Raw genomic sequence first — 17093 nt, 5'->3', positions numbered from 1 at the left:
CCCTGTAGTTTTTTTTACATAACTCAAAAAGTATTGGTCTGAGGCTGTTTAAATTTACTGACTTTTCCTACATACCCAAAGCCCTCCTTTTAGGCCTAAAACTGGGCTTTAATACTAACTGCCTGAGTCCTCAGGCACACTGCCTGAATGACTGCTTTTTCCTGTAACAAACTAAATCTTTGTTTTGACTCACTTCCACTTGTCAGATTTTAGTAAAATTTAGCTTTTTTAAAAGCCTTTAACATAAGAAAACGAATTGCACAAGTTTTGCAAAGAAATGTTTGCAAATTATTTGCATACACCCTGTCAAAAGAAATTTGCACATTTTTAGTTTTTCTTGATTAAAAATCAGGTTATTTAAAATTTTGCAAAACTTTTTGCACATTTAAAATGGCATGGTCAAGGGCTTTTCAAAAATGAATGATTTTTCATTTTTTGGACAAATTTTTATTGCAAACATTTTTACTATATAACTGGATTTTGCGATAAAAAGTTCAATTTTTGCAAATTTGCAAATTTTTTTCAGATTCTAAAAGTAGAGCACACGAGCTTTCCAATGATGTATCATTTGTCATATTTGGACATCAATTATGGGATTTAGAGGGGGGTCAAATTGACCCCCCCCCCAGCATATCCTGGTTTTCAAGTACCCCAGCAGAGATAAGGTTAAAAATAATTTGGACCTCCTCTAACCCTCTTGAAAAAAAACATACCTTCACAAGTTGAGTTTCCTCAAGAGATTCACAATATTCGCATTCATCAGCAGATATCAGCATCATACTGGACAATTGAAGTTAAGTTAGTTGTAAGGGACTGTTAAGGAAACATTACAGGGTATAAGGCTGGAACTTTAACACCTTTCATCGCAACCTATTTAAGTTCCATCTGTTGTTTCTGTCTCGAAAAATTAACATAAAATGTGTCAACGTTTTACCAAAACTGATATATATGAGATGTGGTTTAAAACTGATATAAGATGTGGTTTATAACTGATAAATATGAGATGTGGTATAAAACTGGTATATATGAGATGTGGTATAAAACTGATATATACGAGATGTGGTATAAAACTGATATATATGAGATGTGGTATAAAACTGATATATATGAGATGGATTCACCGACAAAGGGTCAAACGACCCAGGGTCAAACGACACAGGGTCAAACGACATAGGGTCAAACGACAGGGTCAAACGACAAAGGGTCAAAAACGCGACAAAGGGTCAAACGACACAGGGTCAAACGACAAACGGTCAAAAAATGCGACAAAGGGGCAAATTTTTTTAAATTCTGTCAGTTAGTTTTTTTTTTATTATTATTTATGCTTTGGTTAGGTACATTCTGGGCCGAGCGCTGCGGCTAGGACAGACTAGGGGGCCGAGCGCTGTGGCCACATGGTCAATTATATCCATTTATTTATTATTATTTAGGGTTAGGTTAGGTTAAGACACTTTCTGGGCCGAGCGCTGCGGCTAGGACAGGCTAGGGGGCCGAGCGCTGCGGCTAGGACAAGCTAGGGGGCCGAGCGCTGCGGCAACATGGTCAATTATATTGCCAACCCGACCATTATGGAAGCCAGAATCAGACTAAAGTTTTAAATCTTCAAAAAAGTTTGGCGGATTTTTGTGATTAAAATTGCGAGTTTCCTATGATTCAAATCAAAAAATATTTTTATCATTTTGACCTTTTGTCGTTTGACCCTTTGTCGCACTTTTGACCCTTTGTCGTTTGACCCTTTGTCGTTTGACCCTTTGTCGTTTGACCCTGTGTCGTTTGACCCTGTGTCGTTTGACCCTGTGTCGTTTGTCCCTTTGTCGTTTGACCCTGGGTCGTTTGACCCTTTGTCGGTGAATCATGAGATGTGGTATAAAAATCAAAGTTTCAGCAACGAATTAAAATTACGACAACCATTGGGATCCATTTTCACATCTTAGGTATTTTTAATAAGGCAAAGCACCAGGATTTGACATTTTTCTTTTTACCTTTAATCTGTTTAAATATGTTGCTAATTTTTTGCTTGTATTTATGCATTGTGATTATAAAAGCACCTCAACCCCCTCTAAAAGTAGCATGATCCGAGCCGGTACAACATGTACTGTATATGCATTCAGTCGTACCGTCCAATCTGGACTACACACTGTAGAGTACACCCAGAAAATTTAATGCAACAAATGTGGCCTGGTAAGATCACAGTGCATGCTTTAAGATATAAGATTAGAAATATTTAATTTGATAAGCAAGATAAAAAAGTACTTACTCAATATCTGGAAGATGTTCGGCCATGTTTGACAAACTGTTGGAGGACTGTAAATAGGACCAAGCTATGCTATCTAACCAAAACTCAATTTCGTCTAAACACATAAAAACAAATTTAAATTTTTGCCTTACGAGAAGGAAAGGCAGGTGGCTTTAAGCCACAACATTTTTCCCTCCAATGCTACATATTAGCTTTTTTGTCTTCCAGCAGCAATAAGCCACAATAACTGCCGGAAGACTAAAATGCTGTGGCATGGAAGACCGTAAGGTTTTATCTTATGGATTCCTGAAGACAAAAAAAGATAATATGTGGCATGGAAGGGGAAAATATTGTGGCATAAGGCCGCCTGCCTTCCCACACTCGCATTACTCATCTTATCAGATGTATTAAAATTGAAATCAAATTAGTTTTTTGCATGATTCTGAAGAAACTGTAACTAAAATTAATTTGTTTAAAAAAAGTATGTTTTAAAAAATTTGGAATATAAACATTCTGAAACGAGGTTTATAATCATGCTGAGTTAGATCAAGGTTGTATCGATGAGCTCCAATGTACGAAAAATGTCGTCTCCTAAGATAGATAGATAAAAACGGATGAAGATACAGATCATAGAGGGGAGAATGACGTCATATGAGGGATTTATCTATCTATCTTTGGAGACGACATTTTTTGTTCACTGGAGCGCATCGATACAACCTTGATCTAACACAGCATGATAATAAACCTCTACTGATCTTTATAAAAGCTCATTGTTTTTTCTTTAAAAAACTAACAAGACATTTTTTACTTTTGGAAACTATCGTTTTCAAAACAGGGGAACAGGGGGAGGGGGGCCAATAGTGGTCCCTTGTAGCGTTTATTATAAACTTGATATCTGTCATTTAAAAACTTTAAATTTGGACAAAGGTTATATAGTTGTGAAAACCACCATAAAGTTAAAGCTATAAATATAAAACACTACCATGGTTTCAACGCTAAAGTAAATTTCTGGGAAACAGTCCATTTCTTTACCTGATTTGGCCACCATAGCGTCAATAAGATGAGATATTTGATCTGGACTCTCAGATATTATCACAAACTTGGAACTGAAACAAAACCTGATAACTAAACACAAGGATTTAATGCAAGGAAAGTTATTTAAGAGGTGTACGCATCTTTTGTACTGCAGTGTACTGTCGCTGGGCGGTAAAGTAACCACAAGACGGATGTCGAAGCTTGACATGGTATCCATCTTTCACATAAATAATCAATGAAATATTCTAGTCATAGGAAACTATTATGTGAATTATCAAAATTATCAAAATTCAATGCTTTTAACCTCCTCGGATACTAGACGAACACTGAGGCATCTATTCTTGTTTACAAATTCCGCCCAGAGAGAACTGGTTTCAATATTTACGCACTCAACGCAGAGTATACGCAACTGCAATTAACTTTCCTTGCATTACATTCTTGACTAAATGGAATAATGAAATCTATGAAAGCAACTGTTTAATTAAAAAAACAAATATCTAAATGATTAAAAAAAGTTTTCATCAACTTTTCTAGAAAATGTTGAAAATAAGAATTTAAACATTCAGATTTTATCATTAAAAAAAAATTAAAAAAAGATTTTAAATAATTTCAAATTTGGAATAAAATCAGGCCATTTTTTGCCATTACATTGGTGCCTCATACTATAGAATTTAAAAACGAAGTTGACTTCATTTAAGGTTGATATTAATTTCATTTCAAAAATTGTTAGTGTCTCTATAATCTACTATTAAAAGTATACGATTTTTTTTCGTTTGTTATGATGCCCTGGACACCTAAATAATCTATAGCCAATTCATGATGAAAGGGTTACTACTAAAATACCTTCTGCAGTTCTAAATTCAAAATGCTAAAAATGCTAAACACTTTTTACCTAGACTTGTAGAGATCTAATAGTTTTTTAAATTCTTGTGTTTCAATATAGTTCAGGTTTAGGTTTATAACTGATGTTATACACAGATCTGCTTTATTTAGAACTGATAGAGCTACATCCTCCCCTACTCCTAAATATAGTTTATATGTATAAACTGGACACAGATCTCCTATATTTAGAACCGATAGAGCTACACATAGTTTAGATGCTTAACAAATGATAAAAACTAACAAAAAATTCTAAATTTATAGTACTCATTAAACGTACAATATATATCTCAAATACACTTTCAGATAATAGAATGAATTTAAATCGCATTCAATTGGAAACTTTTCAATCTTTGAAATATATTTTTCAAATAACTATTCAATAATATTCTTCAATGCATATTAATAAAAAAGGCAAAACAGTAGCTTTTATAGATGTAAATGCCCGATTCACAACTGTACCCTTGAAACCTTAGTGTGCTCAAAAATGTGGAAGACACAGTAGTTTTTTTTTACTCCAAAAGTGTTTCTAAAATCTATAAAAGTAGAAATACCTGAATTAAAGAAAACTAAAACAGCAGTACTCCAACCCAACCCAACTCCTAGATCACTAAACAAAATCATGTATATATATATATGCAATGTATTTAAATATATAAAGCCAATCTCACATAAAAGAATACATAGCAAGAGCGCATGAAATGTCGTCTTGAAATTTATTAAAAAAGAAAGCTGATGTGATGTTCGCAGCTACAAAGGGTTGATTAAGTTTATAAAAATCATCCAAAAATCATTCTAGAGTCAGAAGTTTTTTGATAAATTTTAAATGGAGTGTTCGCGAAAAATGAAAGGGAGTATAGGCTTAATGCGATAAATAAGCGCTTTTGATCGCTACTAATCTTACTTCTATCTGTTGCGTCTATAAGGAGAAAATTGTTAAAAACGACTCACACCGAAGAACGTAGTGTCCAAACAAATTCAGAAAGATGCAACATTCAACTCGGCTCGTAAACAAATCAATTTAATTCCAAACAAATCATTTAAATATTACACACAGTAGTCTTCGATTATTTTTCGACGCATTCGTATATAGTTAATATTTCATAATATTTTTGACTTTGTTTTTTTTTAATAATTTTCGCTGGCGCTGGATTTTGGAACATTCCTGGAAAATATGAAAATGTCGTCTTCATTATCAAAAATCCTAGAAAACAGGAATACATGTTTTCAAAAGTAACTCTCAGATCATGAAAAATACTAAATATGAAATATTAACTATTTACGAATGCGAATGAAAATCTAGACAAAAAAATCTGGACACTCCTCTTTACAAAGAGAATAGAATACATATTAGAGTGGAATTTAATAGAAAAAAGTGTAAAACGGCCATTTTGTTGTACTGTTTCCATACTGCAGGTGTACTTCACATATTTATGCTATATAACCTTTTGGGCCGTGGAACATCATTTTATAGAAAATTTAAAATTAATATTAGAAAACCAAATTATTATTCCATAAAGGGTCACTTGAAATTACAATCTCTTTAAGGTAAAATAAAAAAGTTTAACATTTCGGAAAGTAAAAGTTGTGAAAGAAATGAAATCTTGAGTTTAGAAATCATGAATGAGAGAAAGAGTCAGCTCAACATAATAAAATATTAATCTAGGTAGAGGTCAGAACTAATTATTCGGGAGAAACTGCTGAACTAGAAATAACTTGTTAAACTATTTCTCTCAAGTGAGTAATTTCTACCAAGCATTTCTACAGCATGGATATTGGATACACATAAACATGGAACCAAAGAGAAGCTATCAGTTAAAATTGAAAAGTCGTCTTCATTGTATTGCTATAAACGCCAACCACTGTACTACAATAGATTAAAAAAACTTGACCTGATTTTTGCCCCAAAAAATAAATCACCTAATTATATTAGCGACTGTGTGTATGTCCTGGTGTGTGTCCGTTAAATCTTGTTGGATAATGTTAAAATGTTGAATATCAGGATGAATGATGGAGGTGTTTTCATCAACGGATACAGTGGCAACCACATTCTCAGCAAACTCATATCTGGGCAAAAGCAAAATTGCAATTTTTTGATTTATGTAAAGTAAACTATGTATTTGCCACAATTTCTGATTTTCTAATTCCTATATCTTTGCAACCCAATTTTGTAGACCTTCCATAATTCAAACTGTGAATTCTCTCATATAAAATAATTCAAGTTTCAAATATCAGGTTGTCAAGATATAGGGATTTTAAAATTTGAGTTTGTGGAAAATAGTTTTTCCTTTTTTTAAATTTAATGATATTAACTGATTTGTTTATAACGACTAGGTCTTCAGGGCGCTTTGCAGCCCATAATTTTAATGTAAAAGTTTTCAAGTGGCTATATTTTCTTCGTTGAACCACAAAAATTTGCATTTACAGATTTTGTAAATATTGATATTAACGTTTTTAGGCAAAAGTTTTCGATTTAAACCATCCAAAAATTTTTCCTGGTGTCGTGTGATCTGCCACAAACTCTTATTGTTTAATCCCTATATATCTTTATATATGTCGCTCACCTTAGATATTTTAAACTATGAATTCTATTAGATCAATTAACCTAAGTTTGAAATATCAAAAATTACAACATCAGATTAAAAAGATATAGGGATTAGAAAACTTTGAATTTATGGCAAAGTCTCAATTACTTTGGGCCCGATCGGTTCAGCCATTTTTGCATTTATTGGATGCAAACATACAAGCAGAGTAAGTATGTATAGAAAAGATAAAGATAGGAGTATGTATAGATAAGATAAAGATAATAGTATGTATAGATAAGATAAAGATAGGAGTAAGATAAGATAAGATAAGATAACGTTTATTGCTAAAATAAATGTATCTGTATTGATAAAGATAAGAGCATGTATAGATAAGATAAATATAAGAGTATGTATAGATAAGATAAAGATAGAAGTATGTATAGATAAGATAAAGATAAGAGTTTGTATAGATAAGATAAAGATTGGAGTATGTATAGATAAGATAAAGATAAAAGTATGTATAGATAAGATAAAGATTGGAGTATGTATAGATAAGATAAAGATAAAAGTATGTATAGATAAGATAAAGATAGGAGTATGTATAGATAAGATAAAGATAAGAGTATGTATAGATAAGATAAGGATAAGAGTATGTATAGATAAGATAAAGATAGGAGTATGTATAGATAAGATAAAGATAGGAGTATGTATAGATAAGATAAAGATAAGAGTATGTATAGATAAGATAAAGATAAGAGTATGTATAGATTAGATAAAGGTAAGAGCATGTATAGATAATATAAAGATAAGGATAAGGGTATGTATAGATAAGATAAAGATAAGAGTATGTATAGATAAGATAAAGATAAGAGTATGTATAGATAGGATAAAGATAAGAGTATGTATAGATAAGATAAAGATAATAGTATGTGCAGATAAGATAAGGTTAATGAATCGGTAATGAAATCTGAAAATAAAAAGTTTGAAATCCTAGAAATCCTAGAATACCTGTCTAGCATATCTCTTGATATATGAACACTGCCAATGTTAAGGCCGGGTCTTCTTGTAGAATATGTTTCAGTTTCAATCATCTGATGAATTCTATCTTCAGACCCCTCCAGTCCAATATGGTTCTAAAATAACATATTTCATATCATACTTGGCATACATAACACCTCAAATAAATTCTATATTATTCTGAATAACACCTGGGATATGTAAATAACACAGGCAGTAAACTCCGAACAAGCAGAATATCTTGAATCCTCAGTTGTAGTATCCAGTATATTGTAAAGCTCTAGGGGGGCAGGAAGAACACTGGAGTTTAAGAGACTAGAGTCTAGGAGACTGATGTCTAGGGTTTTTAATTCAAATTTTATATCACAGAATTTTAGAAAATAGCAGAACAAAATACAGATGACAATATGTAAACAAAATGTCTGTAAGTTTAGATGTGTCTAATGTTGTTAAAAAGGAAATAATTTTTCAAGTATTAACTAGAAAATCAACTTATTCACGGTAGCCGTCGTAGTACATTTGAATTTCCGAGCCGGGTCAACCTTTCCGGTCCCAGTTTGTACTGTACCTAGATCTATGGACAGGACTAGCTGGTGCGACAAGGTTGACACGGTCAGACTTTATACTTTATATAGGTTGAATTTACTTTTACTAAAGGGGCAGATTTGCGTGTAATAAGTGATTTTGATATGTGTATACGTGGCATGAAGATTTTGTGTTTCTTGTACATAGTATTATTTAGGTCACAAAAATTGAGTCTGACAGGCCTCTTTCTATTTCTCAGTTGTGTAGGTCCTACTATATTACATAAAAAATCTTAAGTTTAGAGAAATTGAAATGAATTTTCTATAGCAATTTAAAAATTGTGTAAAAAATTTTTTTGGCGGAAATAATGTTTGATTTTAACCCCTACTGGAGGTTGTGAGGCTGGTGGTGGTTGTGATGGTGGAGGAGGACGAGGTCGCCATCTCGGTAATGTAATCCTCATCATCATCATTCTTAATATATAAAGTTGTAATCTCTGCGTGTCTGTTTGTTGCTTCATATGTCCGATCATAACTTAGAAACCCCTTGACCGATTTGCCCCTAATGGTATGGATATTCGGTAATATCGACCAAGTGCGGGTAAACGGTGGGAGTAAGCTAGTTAAAGGAATTGAGTTTTTGCCTTAAACTTTAATTTTCTAATCCCTATTTCTTTGAAACCTGAGGGAGTAAAAATTTAATATGTAAAACTTAGAATTTATCATATGACAAAGTTCATGGATTGAAATAAAAAAGTCTGAGACATCATCAGGTTGCAGAGATAAAGGGATTACGAATTAGCGGCTGTACCCTAGCTAGACACCCATATCTGATCAATATTGTGAAAGGAATCTAATTGTGATAATTTCTTCAGTGTTTCTACAGAAAATTTCGCAAGTAAATTTTTCTGAGAACCCGCAAATAAAAAAAAACAGTTTTCAAAAACAAAAACGTGGATATTAATCATATTCCTGCGAGGGGGGGTAATTTGAACCCCCCTCCCCCTGTAGTTTTTTTGACCCCCCCCCCCAAAAAGCGTATACTGACAGGGATAGGGTTAAATTCATCTTGATCAGAAAAAGCTTTTAAGTGGTCGATTGGGAATCCGAACTAGAGGCTCACTTGTAATAACGTTTACAAAACCTTAAACCCTTAAAAAGTTAGGACGCCCAATTTTTCAGGTTAGTTCATTTGAAAAAATTATACCTGAAACGTTTTTATTAAATCTTTTTTTAATATATTTGCATTCATACCATTGTTGTGCTCTCTACAGTAGTAGTGGCTTCTTCATCAATTATGTTAATAGTGGAGACGGTTTCTGAAAAACATTTATGAATTATGAATCACATTTTCTTTCAGGGATTGTCAAGTGTGTCTCTTTAATAGAAAAAATGTCTAAAACTAATAAATTGAAACCCGCTTGACCAAAGCAGGCTGGGAAATTTGTTCGATAAAAAATTTCTCAGGCGAAGAATTTAAATTTAATTAGTTTCGTTTAGAGTTCATTATTCTGGCATTATTGATAATCTTTAAAGTATCAATGTAGTTTATTTTGTTAAGAATAATTTATTATCAACGTGTTAGACAGTTTACCTGATATAATAACTTTAGGTGCCACAGTTCCATTCCCAACTGTTGAGAAAACTGCCCGAACTGTTGTTTTCTGACGAGAAGGAACAGTTGTGGAACCCGGAATCTACCCAAAAAAAAAATTGAGATTAAAAAAAATAATCATTTCACACACGGCTTATATGACGACCCCCGTTACTCATAACTGATTTTGTTGTGTTACTAAAATGTGCAATAAATTGGCAAACTTAAATTAGCAAACTTTGATAAGATCACACTTCAAGTTACTCAACTTGTATAAGATCAATTATCTTTGCAACCTGATAACATTGCACATCGGGTTATTTCCATCACTCGGACCTAACCCTTATGCAATTGCTATCTTTGCAACCTGGCAACATTATACTTCGGGCTATCTCCATCACACGGAGTAAACCTTTATATAATTACTTGCTCGTGCAATAATTAACACCCAAAGTAATAAACATGCTTTCTATAGTGTTGATACATTTATTTACATATTCATAAATGCATACACACTATTAGATGGAGATGATCTGATGATGATGATGATCAGCCATAATCCCTTTACTTGTTAGCTTTCCTAGCTTGACCGTTGAGCACCTTCTCAGTTAATCTACCAAGTCTAGTGTGCATGACTGATATATTCTTCAGTCCGTCAATCAGTTCTATATCTCTGTTATTCCAGGTTTGCTGGTTGATCCGCTCGTGCATGATCCGGAGCAGATCCAACACCTGGTTGGACAGTCTGTCACTGATCTCTTTTCTACTAGATTTAGGATACAGTCTGTACTCACTCTCCCAAGCCCTCCCTGTGTCCCATACCTCAATACGGGGGACAACAGGGGACTAGCTAGTGTCCCCAAGAGTAGGGGACAGGATACTTCTCAACTCCTGGTTGAGTTCCTCCAGGCTATTAACGCCTCCCGGAGAATCTGTGGGACATCCTCCATCTCCTCATCCTCATCCCCGTCCTCTACAACATCCTTGGCTACATCTTCATCCTCCGAGGCAGGGGCAGTGACAATGGGAGCATTCCCACTGACAAGAGGAGTAAGGTCAGCTGGATCAACTTCATCTTCATCCAGCTCAACATCTGCAACGTAGGCGGGGTTGCGCACTATGACAGAAACTTGGTTCATCTTCTTTTATGCAGCTCATCCAGTAAGGTTCCCTCTGTATCCTGTATGTTCGCTGTATGTCGTATAGGTCCCGGAACGATAGTGGCAGACTGACGTGTATAGTTACGTGTCTACTCTTCTAAGGTTCGGGCTGTACTGCTCCTCTGGCATCCGGTTGTATTCAAGGGACTGTTCACTCTTATTAAGAACAATCTGGGATACAACAATGTTTCTGTCAAATTTGAGATTAAACAAAATTATTTTCATGACTTTTAGTGTATTTTTGTGTTCTGCATATTTTTCTGTTTTCACTGGTGGATTTTAGGAAAAAAAATCAAAAATGATTATTTTGACCGTCGAGAACCCATCTCTTTGGTTATGTAAGGTCATGCAAAAAATATCAATGATATATAAAATAAATAAGTATTGATAAACCTGTAGATCTACTATTTCATCTGTAGATGAGGAAGTGTAAACTATCAGCATATAGGAGCTAGTACTCTCTCTTCTTTGTTTCAAGGTTGGGTTAAAGTAATTCTCCAGGTAGGTAGTAGAGCTTAGATCCTAGATATAACAGGATTATATAGTCTCCAAGAAGTAGAGCTTAGATCCTAAATATAATAAAAGCGATCGAAGAACGATCCAAACTTGTTATTGATCATTTCAGGAACATATTTGAGTGGAGGTTAGGTATATGCTTAGTTATGCTCCATTGGTTAAGCCCATAATGGCTTAACAGCTATTATTAATATGCTTAACAGCATTTAATAGCTTAAAAGCTATTAAGACTTAATATTAATAGCATTTAATAGCTTAAAAGCTATTAAGGCTTAATAGTATTTAATAGCTTAAAAGTCACGTCAAACTAATGTAAATTACAAGTAAGATTGAAATCTGTTATGTTTTTAATCATAATCTCTCTTATTGAATCGTTATTGAGAAGACCGGATAGATTTTCATTTCGGATATTTGTTCATAAAATCCAAACTACATAAGCTCCGAGTTCACCTTCTCCTCCTGGCTAGTTTACCGTGATTGTAACAGTTATATTTGTAACAATTAGTTTTAAATCAGTATCAATATCTGTATAGAGTGCTGAGTAGAGATGGGCATCGTTTTTTATTAACGAACAAAATATTTACGAACAAAATTTTTGTGAATGATTGTGTCGTTCAGAGAACAAACGTTTCTTATCGACAAACTTTTAAATAATGATCGTAATGACCAATTAAGGCCAACGATTTTACTAAACAATCGTTCACTGAGAAAATGAACGAAATTATAGATGGAAAATGAACGATATTTTTGAGAACGAACGTAATCAATTTTTTTGAATGATTAAAAAAAATTGAACAAAATGGATTGTTCACGAATAATGAACAAACGTAATAAAAAAAAAGTTGAACGCGCCCATCTTTAGATAGAGTGGTGAGTTCTATATAAACCATTAATGATGGTATAAATAGAAATTAATGGTTGCACTGATTATATTACAATTAGAGGAAAGTAGAAACCAATCCTTTCTCTTCTTTACATACCTAGACATCCAGGACGCTTTGTACCACTCTTTTTCTAGCTTAGATTTCATGCACAAGTATGTGAGAAGCATTTGGTGACATATTAGAAATTCGAAACATTTGTTGTTATTCTTAATAACTTTTCAATTAAAGGAGTTAGGATTGGAAACATATCAGACTTCAGTCTTTAGTGAGATTTTCTTCAGTTTGATGTGGAGTCCACATTAATTTCGATCAGAACCAAGTTTGAAAATGATTATTAAGCAGAATTTAGTGTTTTGTAAATTAAAAAGAAAACTTCATTTTAAAAAAACTGTCTGGTTGTCAAATTTTTCTTCAGATTAACGTTATACTTTTTTTATAGATTAATGAGTGCTATCTATTTTTTATGAAAAATTAAGTGCGATATCTTTTTATTAATTCACCTTTAACCATTGACATATTCCCTTCTCTCCTCTACACACATCTTTCCAGGCCTGGTAAACAAAATTATGTGATAAAGGAAAAAAGAATAAAGGAATTGAGTCTTTGTTACAAACTTTGATTTTCTAATCCCTATCCAATGTTGTAGAGCTCAGATATTTCAAACTATGAATTCTTTTAGATCCAAGTTTGAAATATCAAAGGTTTACAGCATTACGTTAGAAATATACAGGGATTAGAAATTTCAGCTTTGGTAAAGACTAAATTCCTATCAGGGTTTCCAACGCAAGCGGATTTTACTTGCGCGCAATGACGAGCCCTGTAAATTCCACTCAATTCCGCGCAACGGAATTCCGAATTGGAAACCCTAATTACTATTCACAATTTTCTACAAGATGTTGACAATTAGCATATACAGGATTATCTAACAAATGACGAACATCTCTAAGTAGCATATTGTCAACTGCATTTAACTGGTATACTATTTGCTATTTAAAGAATGAATTAAGAATAAATAATGAATGAATAATGAATGAATAAAGAATGAATAAAGAATGAATAAAGAATGAATAAAGAATGAATAATGAATGAATAAAGAATGAATAATGAATGAATAAAGAATGGAATGAATAAAGAATGAATAATGAATGAATAAAGAATGAATAAAGAATGAATAAAGAATAAATAAAGAATGAATAAAGTGTAGGGGAAAAATGAATTTTACAGTTTAGTTGTCTCTGTAACCCTGTATGTAACATGTTTCGGTTATATACAAGTTTTCCAATCTCTTATTTTGAAGCTTATTCTTTTGTCTGGGTATTAGCATTATAACTATAAGTTTATGAGATCATTTTCTAATTATCATTAGGAGTTTACTCTTTGCCATAAGCTCTGATTTTCTAATCCTCATATCATAGCAACCCAATGTCGTAGAACTTAGATTTGATTTGAGCATTTGACACATGTGGCAAAAACTCAATTCCTTTGCTACTAGTTTGGTCAATTATTTTTAAATCTATTACCTGATTATAGCTTAGTTGAAGTAGCTTTAATATTTCAATATAAGGCAGGGACGTTTCAACAGCTAGTAATCTACCAGTATTATTCTAAACAATATTTCAATATAAGGCAGGGACGTTTCTACAGCTAGTAATCTACCAGTATTATTCTAAACAATACTTCAATATAAGTTAGCAACGTTTCTACAGCTAGTAATCTACCAGTATTATTCTAAACAATATTTCAATATAACTTAGCCACGTTTCTACAGCTAGTAATCTACCAGTATTATTCTAAACAATATTTCAATATAACTTAGCAACGTTTCTACAGCTAGTAATCTACCAGTATTATTCTAAACAATATTTCAATATAACTTAGCCACGTTTCTACAGCTAGTAATCTACCAGTATTATTCTAAACAATATTTCAATATAAGATAGCAATGTTTCTACAGCTAGTAATCTACCAGTATTATTCTAAACAATATTTCAATATAAGATTACAATGTGTCTACAACTACTAAACTACCAGTATTATTCTAAACAATATTTCAATATAAGAGAGCAATGTTTCTACAGCTAGTAAACTATAATTATTATTCTATACAATATTTCAATATAAGATAGCAATTTTTATACAGCCAGTAAACTACCAGTGTTATTCTAAACAATATTTCAATATGAGATAGCATTGTTTCTACAGCTGGTAAACTACCAGTATTTTTCTAAACAATATTTCAATATAAGATAGCAATGTTTCTACAGGTAGTAAACTACCAGTGTTATTCTAGGCAAAATTTTAATATAATGAAAGTAGTGTTTCTACAGCTAGTAAACTACCAGTATTATTCTAGACAATATTTCAATAAAATGAAAGTAGTGTTTCTACTGCTAGAAAACTACCAGTATAATTCTAGACAATATTTCAATATAAGATAGCAATGTTTCTACAGCTAGTAATCTACCAGTATTATTCTAAACAATATTTCAATATAAGTTAGCAATGTTTCTACAGCTAGTAATCTTTCAGTATTATTCTAAACAATATTTCAATATAAGATAGCAATATTTCTAAAGTTGTAAACTACCAGTATTATTCTAAACAATATTTCAATATAAGATAGCAATGTTTCTACAGCTAATAATCTACCAGTATTATTCTAAACAATATTTCAATATAATGAAAGTAGTGTTTCTACAGCTAGTAATCTACCGGTATTATTCTAAACAATATTTCAATATAAGATAGCAATGTTTCTACAACTAATAATCTACCAGTATTATTCTAAACAATATTTCAATATAAGATAGCAATGTTTCTACAGCTAATAATCTACCAGTATTATTCTAAACAATGTTTCAATATAACTTAGCCACGTTTCTACAGCTTGTAATCTACTAGTATTATTCTAAACAATATTTCAATATAAGATAGCAATGTTTCTACAGCTAGTAAGCTACCAGTATTATTCTAAACAATATTTCAATATAATTTAACAATGTTTTAACAGCTAGTAATCTACCAGTATTATTCTAAACAATATTTCAATATAAGATAGCAATGTTTCTACAGCTAATAATCTACCAGTATTATTCTAAACAATGTTTCAATATAATGAAAGTAGTGTTTCTACATCTTGGTTCCAACATAAATCGTCCTTTTCTGTTAGATTTTATTTGAGTTCAAGTTTAACCCAACATGAAAATTAATTGGATGAAACTCATTTTAGAAAAGATTTAAAAGTTGTAGAAAATATTTTAAATTAAATTCTATAGTTTCCAAATTGTAAAGAAAGTTACGAAAATTTCATGTCATCTTATAAAACCAATTAAAATTTAACAAATAAAAATAAAAATATGTTTTATTGTTTCACCTTTTGTTTAACAGTTGTTCTCAGAAGTCGTCGTGAACTGAGAGGAAATATTGACATCACCTTGAACAATATAGAAACAAATATATTTTAATATTAAAGGGAGTGTTCGTGAAAATTAAAATTGGGTATAGGCTAATATTGAATCGAATTAGATATCGATCGGAACTAATTTTACTTTTATCTGTTGAATATATAAGGAGAAATGGTTAACCCTATTTAGCCTGACGTTTGGTTTACTAACTGACTACCTGGGGGGGGGGTGAAATTGCCCCCCCCCCCTCTATTTTCATATTATGATACGTTTTTGGAAAGCCCTTGGGCTTTACTTCAATAATCTGCAAACAAAAATGGTAAATTTACAAAAATCCAAATATTTATTGCGATGCATTTGTGAAAAGTTAATATTTCATTTTTGCCACAAACTCTAATCTTTGCAACAAATGTCGTAAACCTTAGATATTTCAAGCAATGAATTATGTTAGAATAGTCCAAGTTTGATAAATCAAAGGGTTGAAAAGATATAGGGAATACATATTTGCGGCAAAGACTCAATTTCTTTACGAAACAATCTAAATTTAGGAAACATTTTCATCTTAACCTTCTACATTATTCTGGAGACCACTTACTTTTTACTAAAATTTATTAATGATTTTGTTGACCTCCGGTCATTACAACTTGACATGAAGCACACTCTAAACTGTTAATGACAATGACAAGGGAAATTATACAGATTATATTTGCACTTTTACTAATTAGAATTAGGCTGAAACATTTGCAGGAGTCCATCACAATTGTGTATTATCTCCACAACTCTCTAAACGTTGTATGATCCAATACGATACATTATTTACTGTATATGCAAATAGAGTCGTACTGTCCAGTTTGGACTACCTGCAGTACCCAGTGTAGAGTGAAGATTCGATCAAGCCCGTTTTATGCAACAAATGTATCCTGGCATGCAAGATTTCGCAGTGTTCAAAATCCAGATTGTTCATAAACGGCATCAATGTAAGGCTGAACTAGACTTTTTTTCGGGGAGGCTTCACCTCCTTCACCTGTTGGCACTTATGCTTGCCGCTGATTTACCAAAAAGTAAGATTTTTTTTAAGTATTCACATTTTTGGATGAATTAATACAAATCCAGGAAATATTCAAGAGCATTAAGAGAGCATGTGGACAGTAACTAGTGTACATGCACCCCTGACCCTTTAGTAAATTGACCGCGTCAACCTTCCTGCACCGGCGAGTCCTATTGAGTGTCTGGTTTATTTATCCAATGTCCGGGCGATACAGTACAAACTGGGACCGGAAAGGTTGACCCTGTTCGGAAATTCAAATGTACTACGGCTG

General features: G+C 32.5%; 1 protein-coding gene across 1 annotated transcript in view; it reads right to left on the bottom strand.

Annotated features, from left to right (window-relative positions):
* The window catches only part of LOC111708086 (uncharacterized), a 60277-nt gene that overhangs the window by 19657 nt on the left and 23527 nt on the right, over nucleotides 1–17093 (bottom strand). Inside the window, exons 18-32 of the mRNA XM_023481347.1 lie at nucleotides 15744–15803; nucleotides 13891–13974; nucleotides 12871–12921; nucleotides 11364–11492; nucleotides 9811–9913; nucleotides 9471–9535; nucleotides 8606–8690; nucleotides 7884–8029; nucleotides 7684–7808; nucleotides 6071–6217; nucleotides 4705–4760; nucleotides 4164–4293; nucleotides 3269–3342; nucleotides 2258–2351; nucleotides 714–780 (exon numbers count right to left, since the gene is read on the bottom strand). Coding sequence (XP_023337115.1) covers nucleotides 714–780; nucleotides 2258–2351; nucleotides 3269–3342; nucleotides 4164–4293; nucleotides 4705–4760; nucleotides 6071–6217; nucleotides 7684–7808; nucleotides 7884–8029; nucleotides 8606–8690; nucleotides 9471–9535; nucleotides 9811–9913; nucleotides 11364–11492; nucleotides 12871–12921; nucleotides 13891–13974; nucleotides 15744–15803 — 1416 coding nt within the window. The remainder of the gene's footprint in view (nucleotides 1–713; nucleotides 781–2257; nucleotides 2352–3268; nucleotides 3343–4163; nucleotides 4294–4704; nucleotides 4761–6070; nucleotides 6218–7683; nucleotides 7809–7883; nucleotides 8030–8605; nucleotides 8691–9470; nucleotides 9536–9810; nucleotides 9914–11363; nucleotides 11493–12870; nucleotides 12922–13890; nucleotides 13975–15743; nucleotides 15804–17093) is intronic.

Source organism: Eurytemora carolleeae, unplaced genomic scaffold, assembly GCF_000591075.1.
Source record: "Eurytemora carolleeae unplaced genomic scaffold, Eaff_2.0 scaffold856, whole genome shotgun sequence".
Taxonomy (NCBI): Eukaryota; Metazoa; Arthropoda; class Copepoda; order Calanoida; family Temoridae; genus Eurytemora; species Eurytemora carolleeae.
Note: the sequence above shows the minus strand (reverse complement) of the source record. Positions and strands in the feature narration are given on the sequence as shown.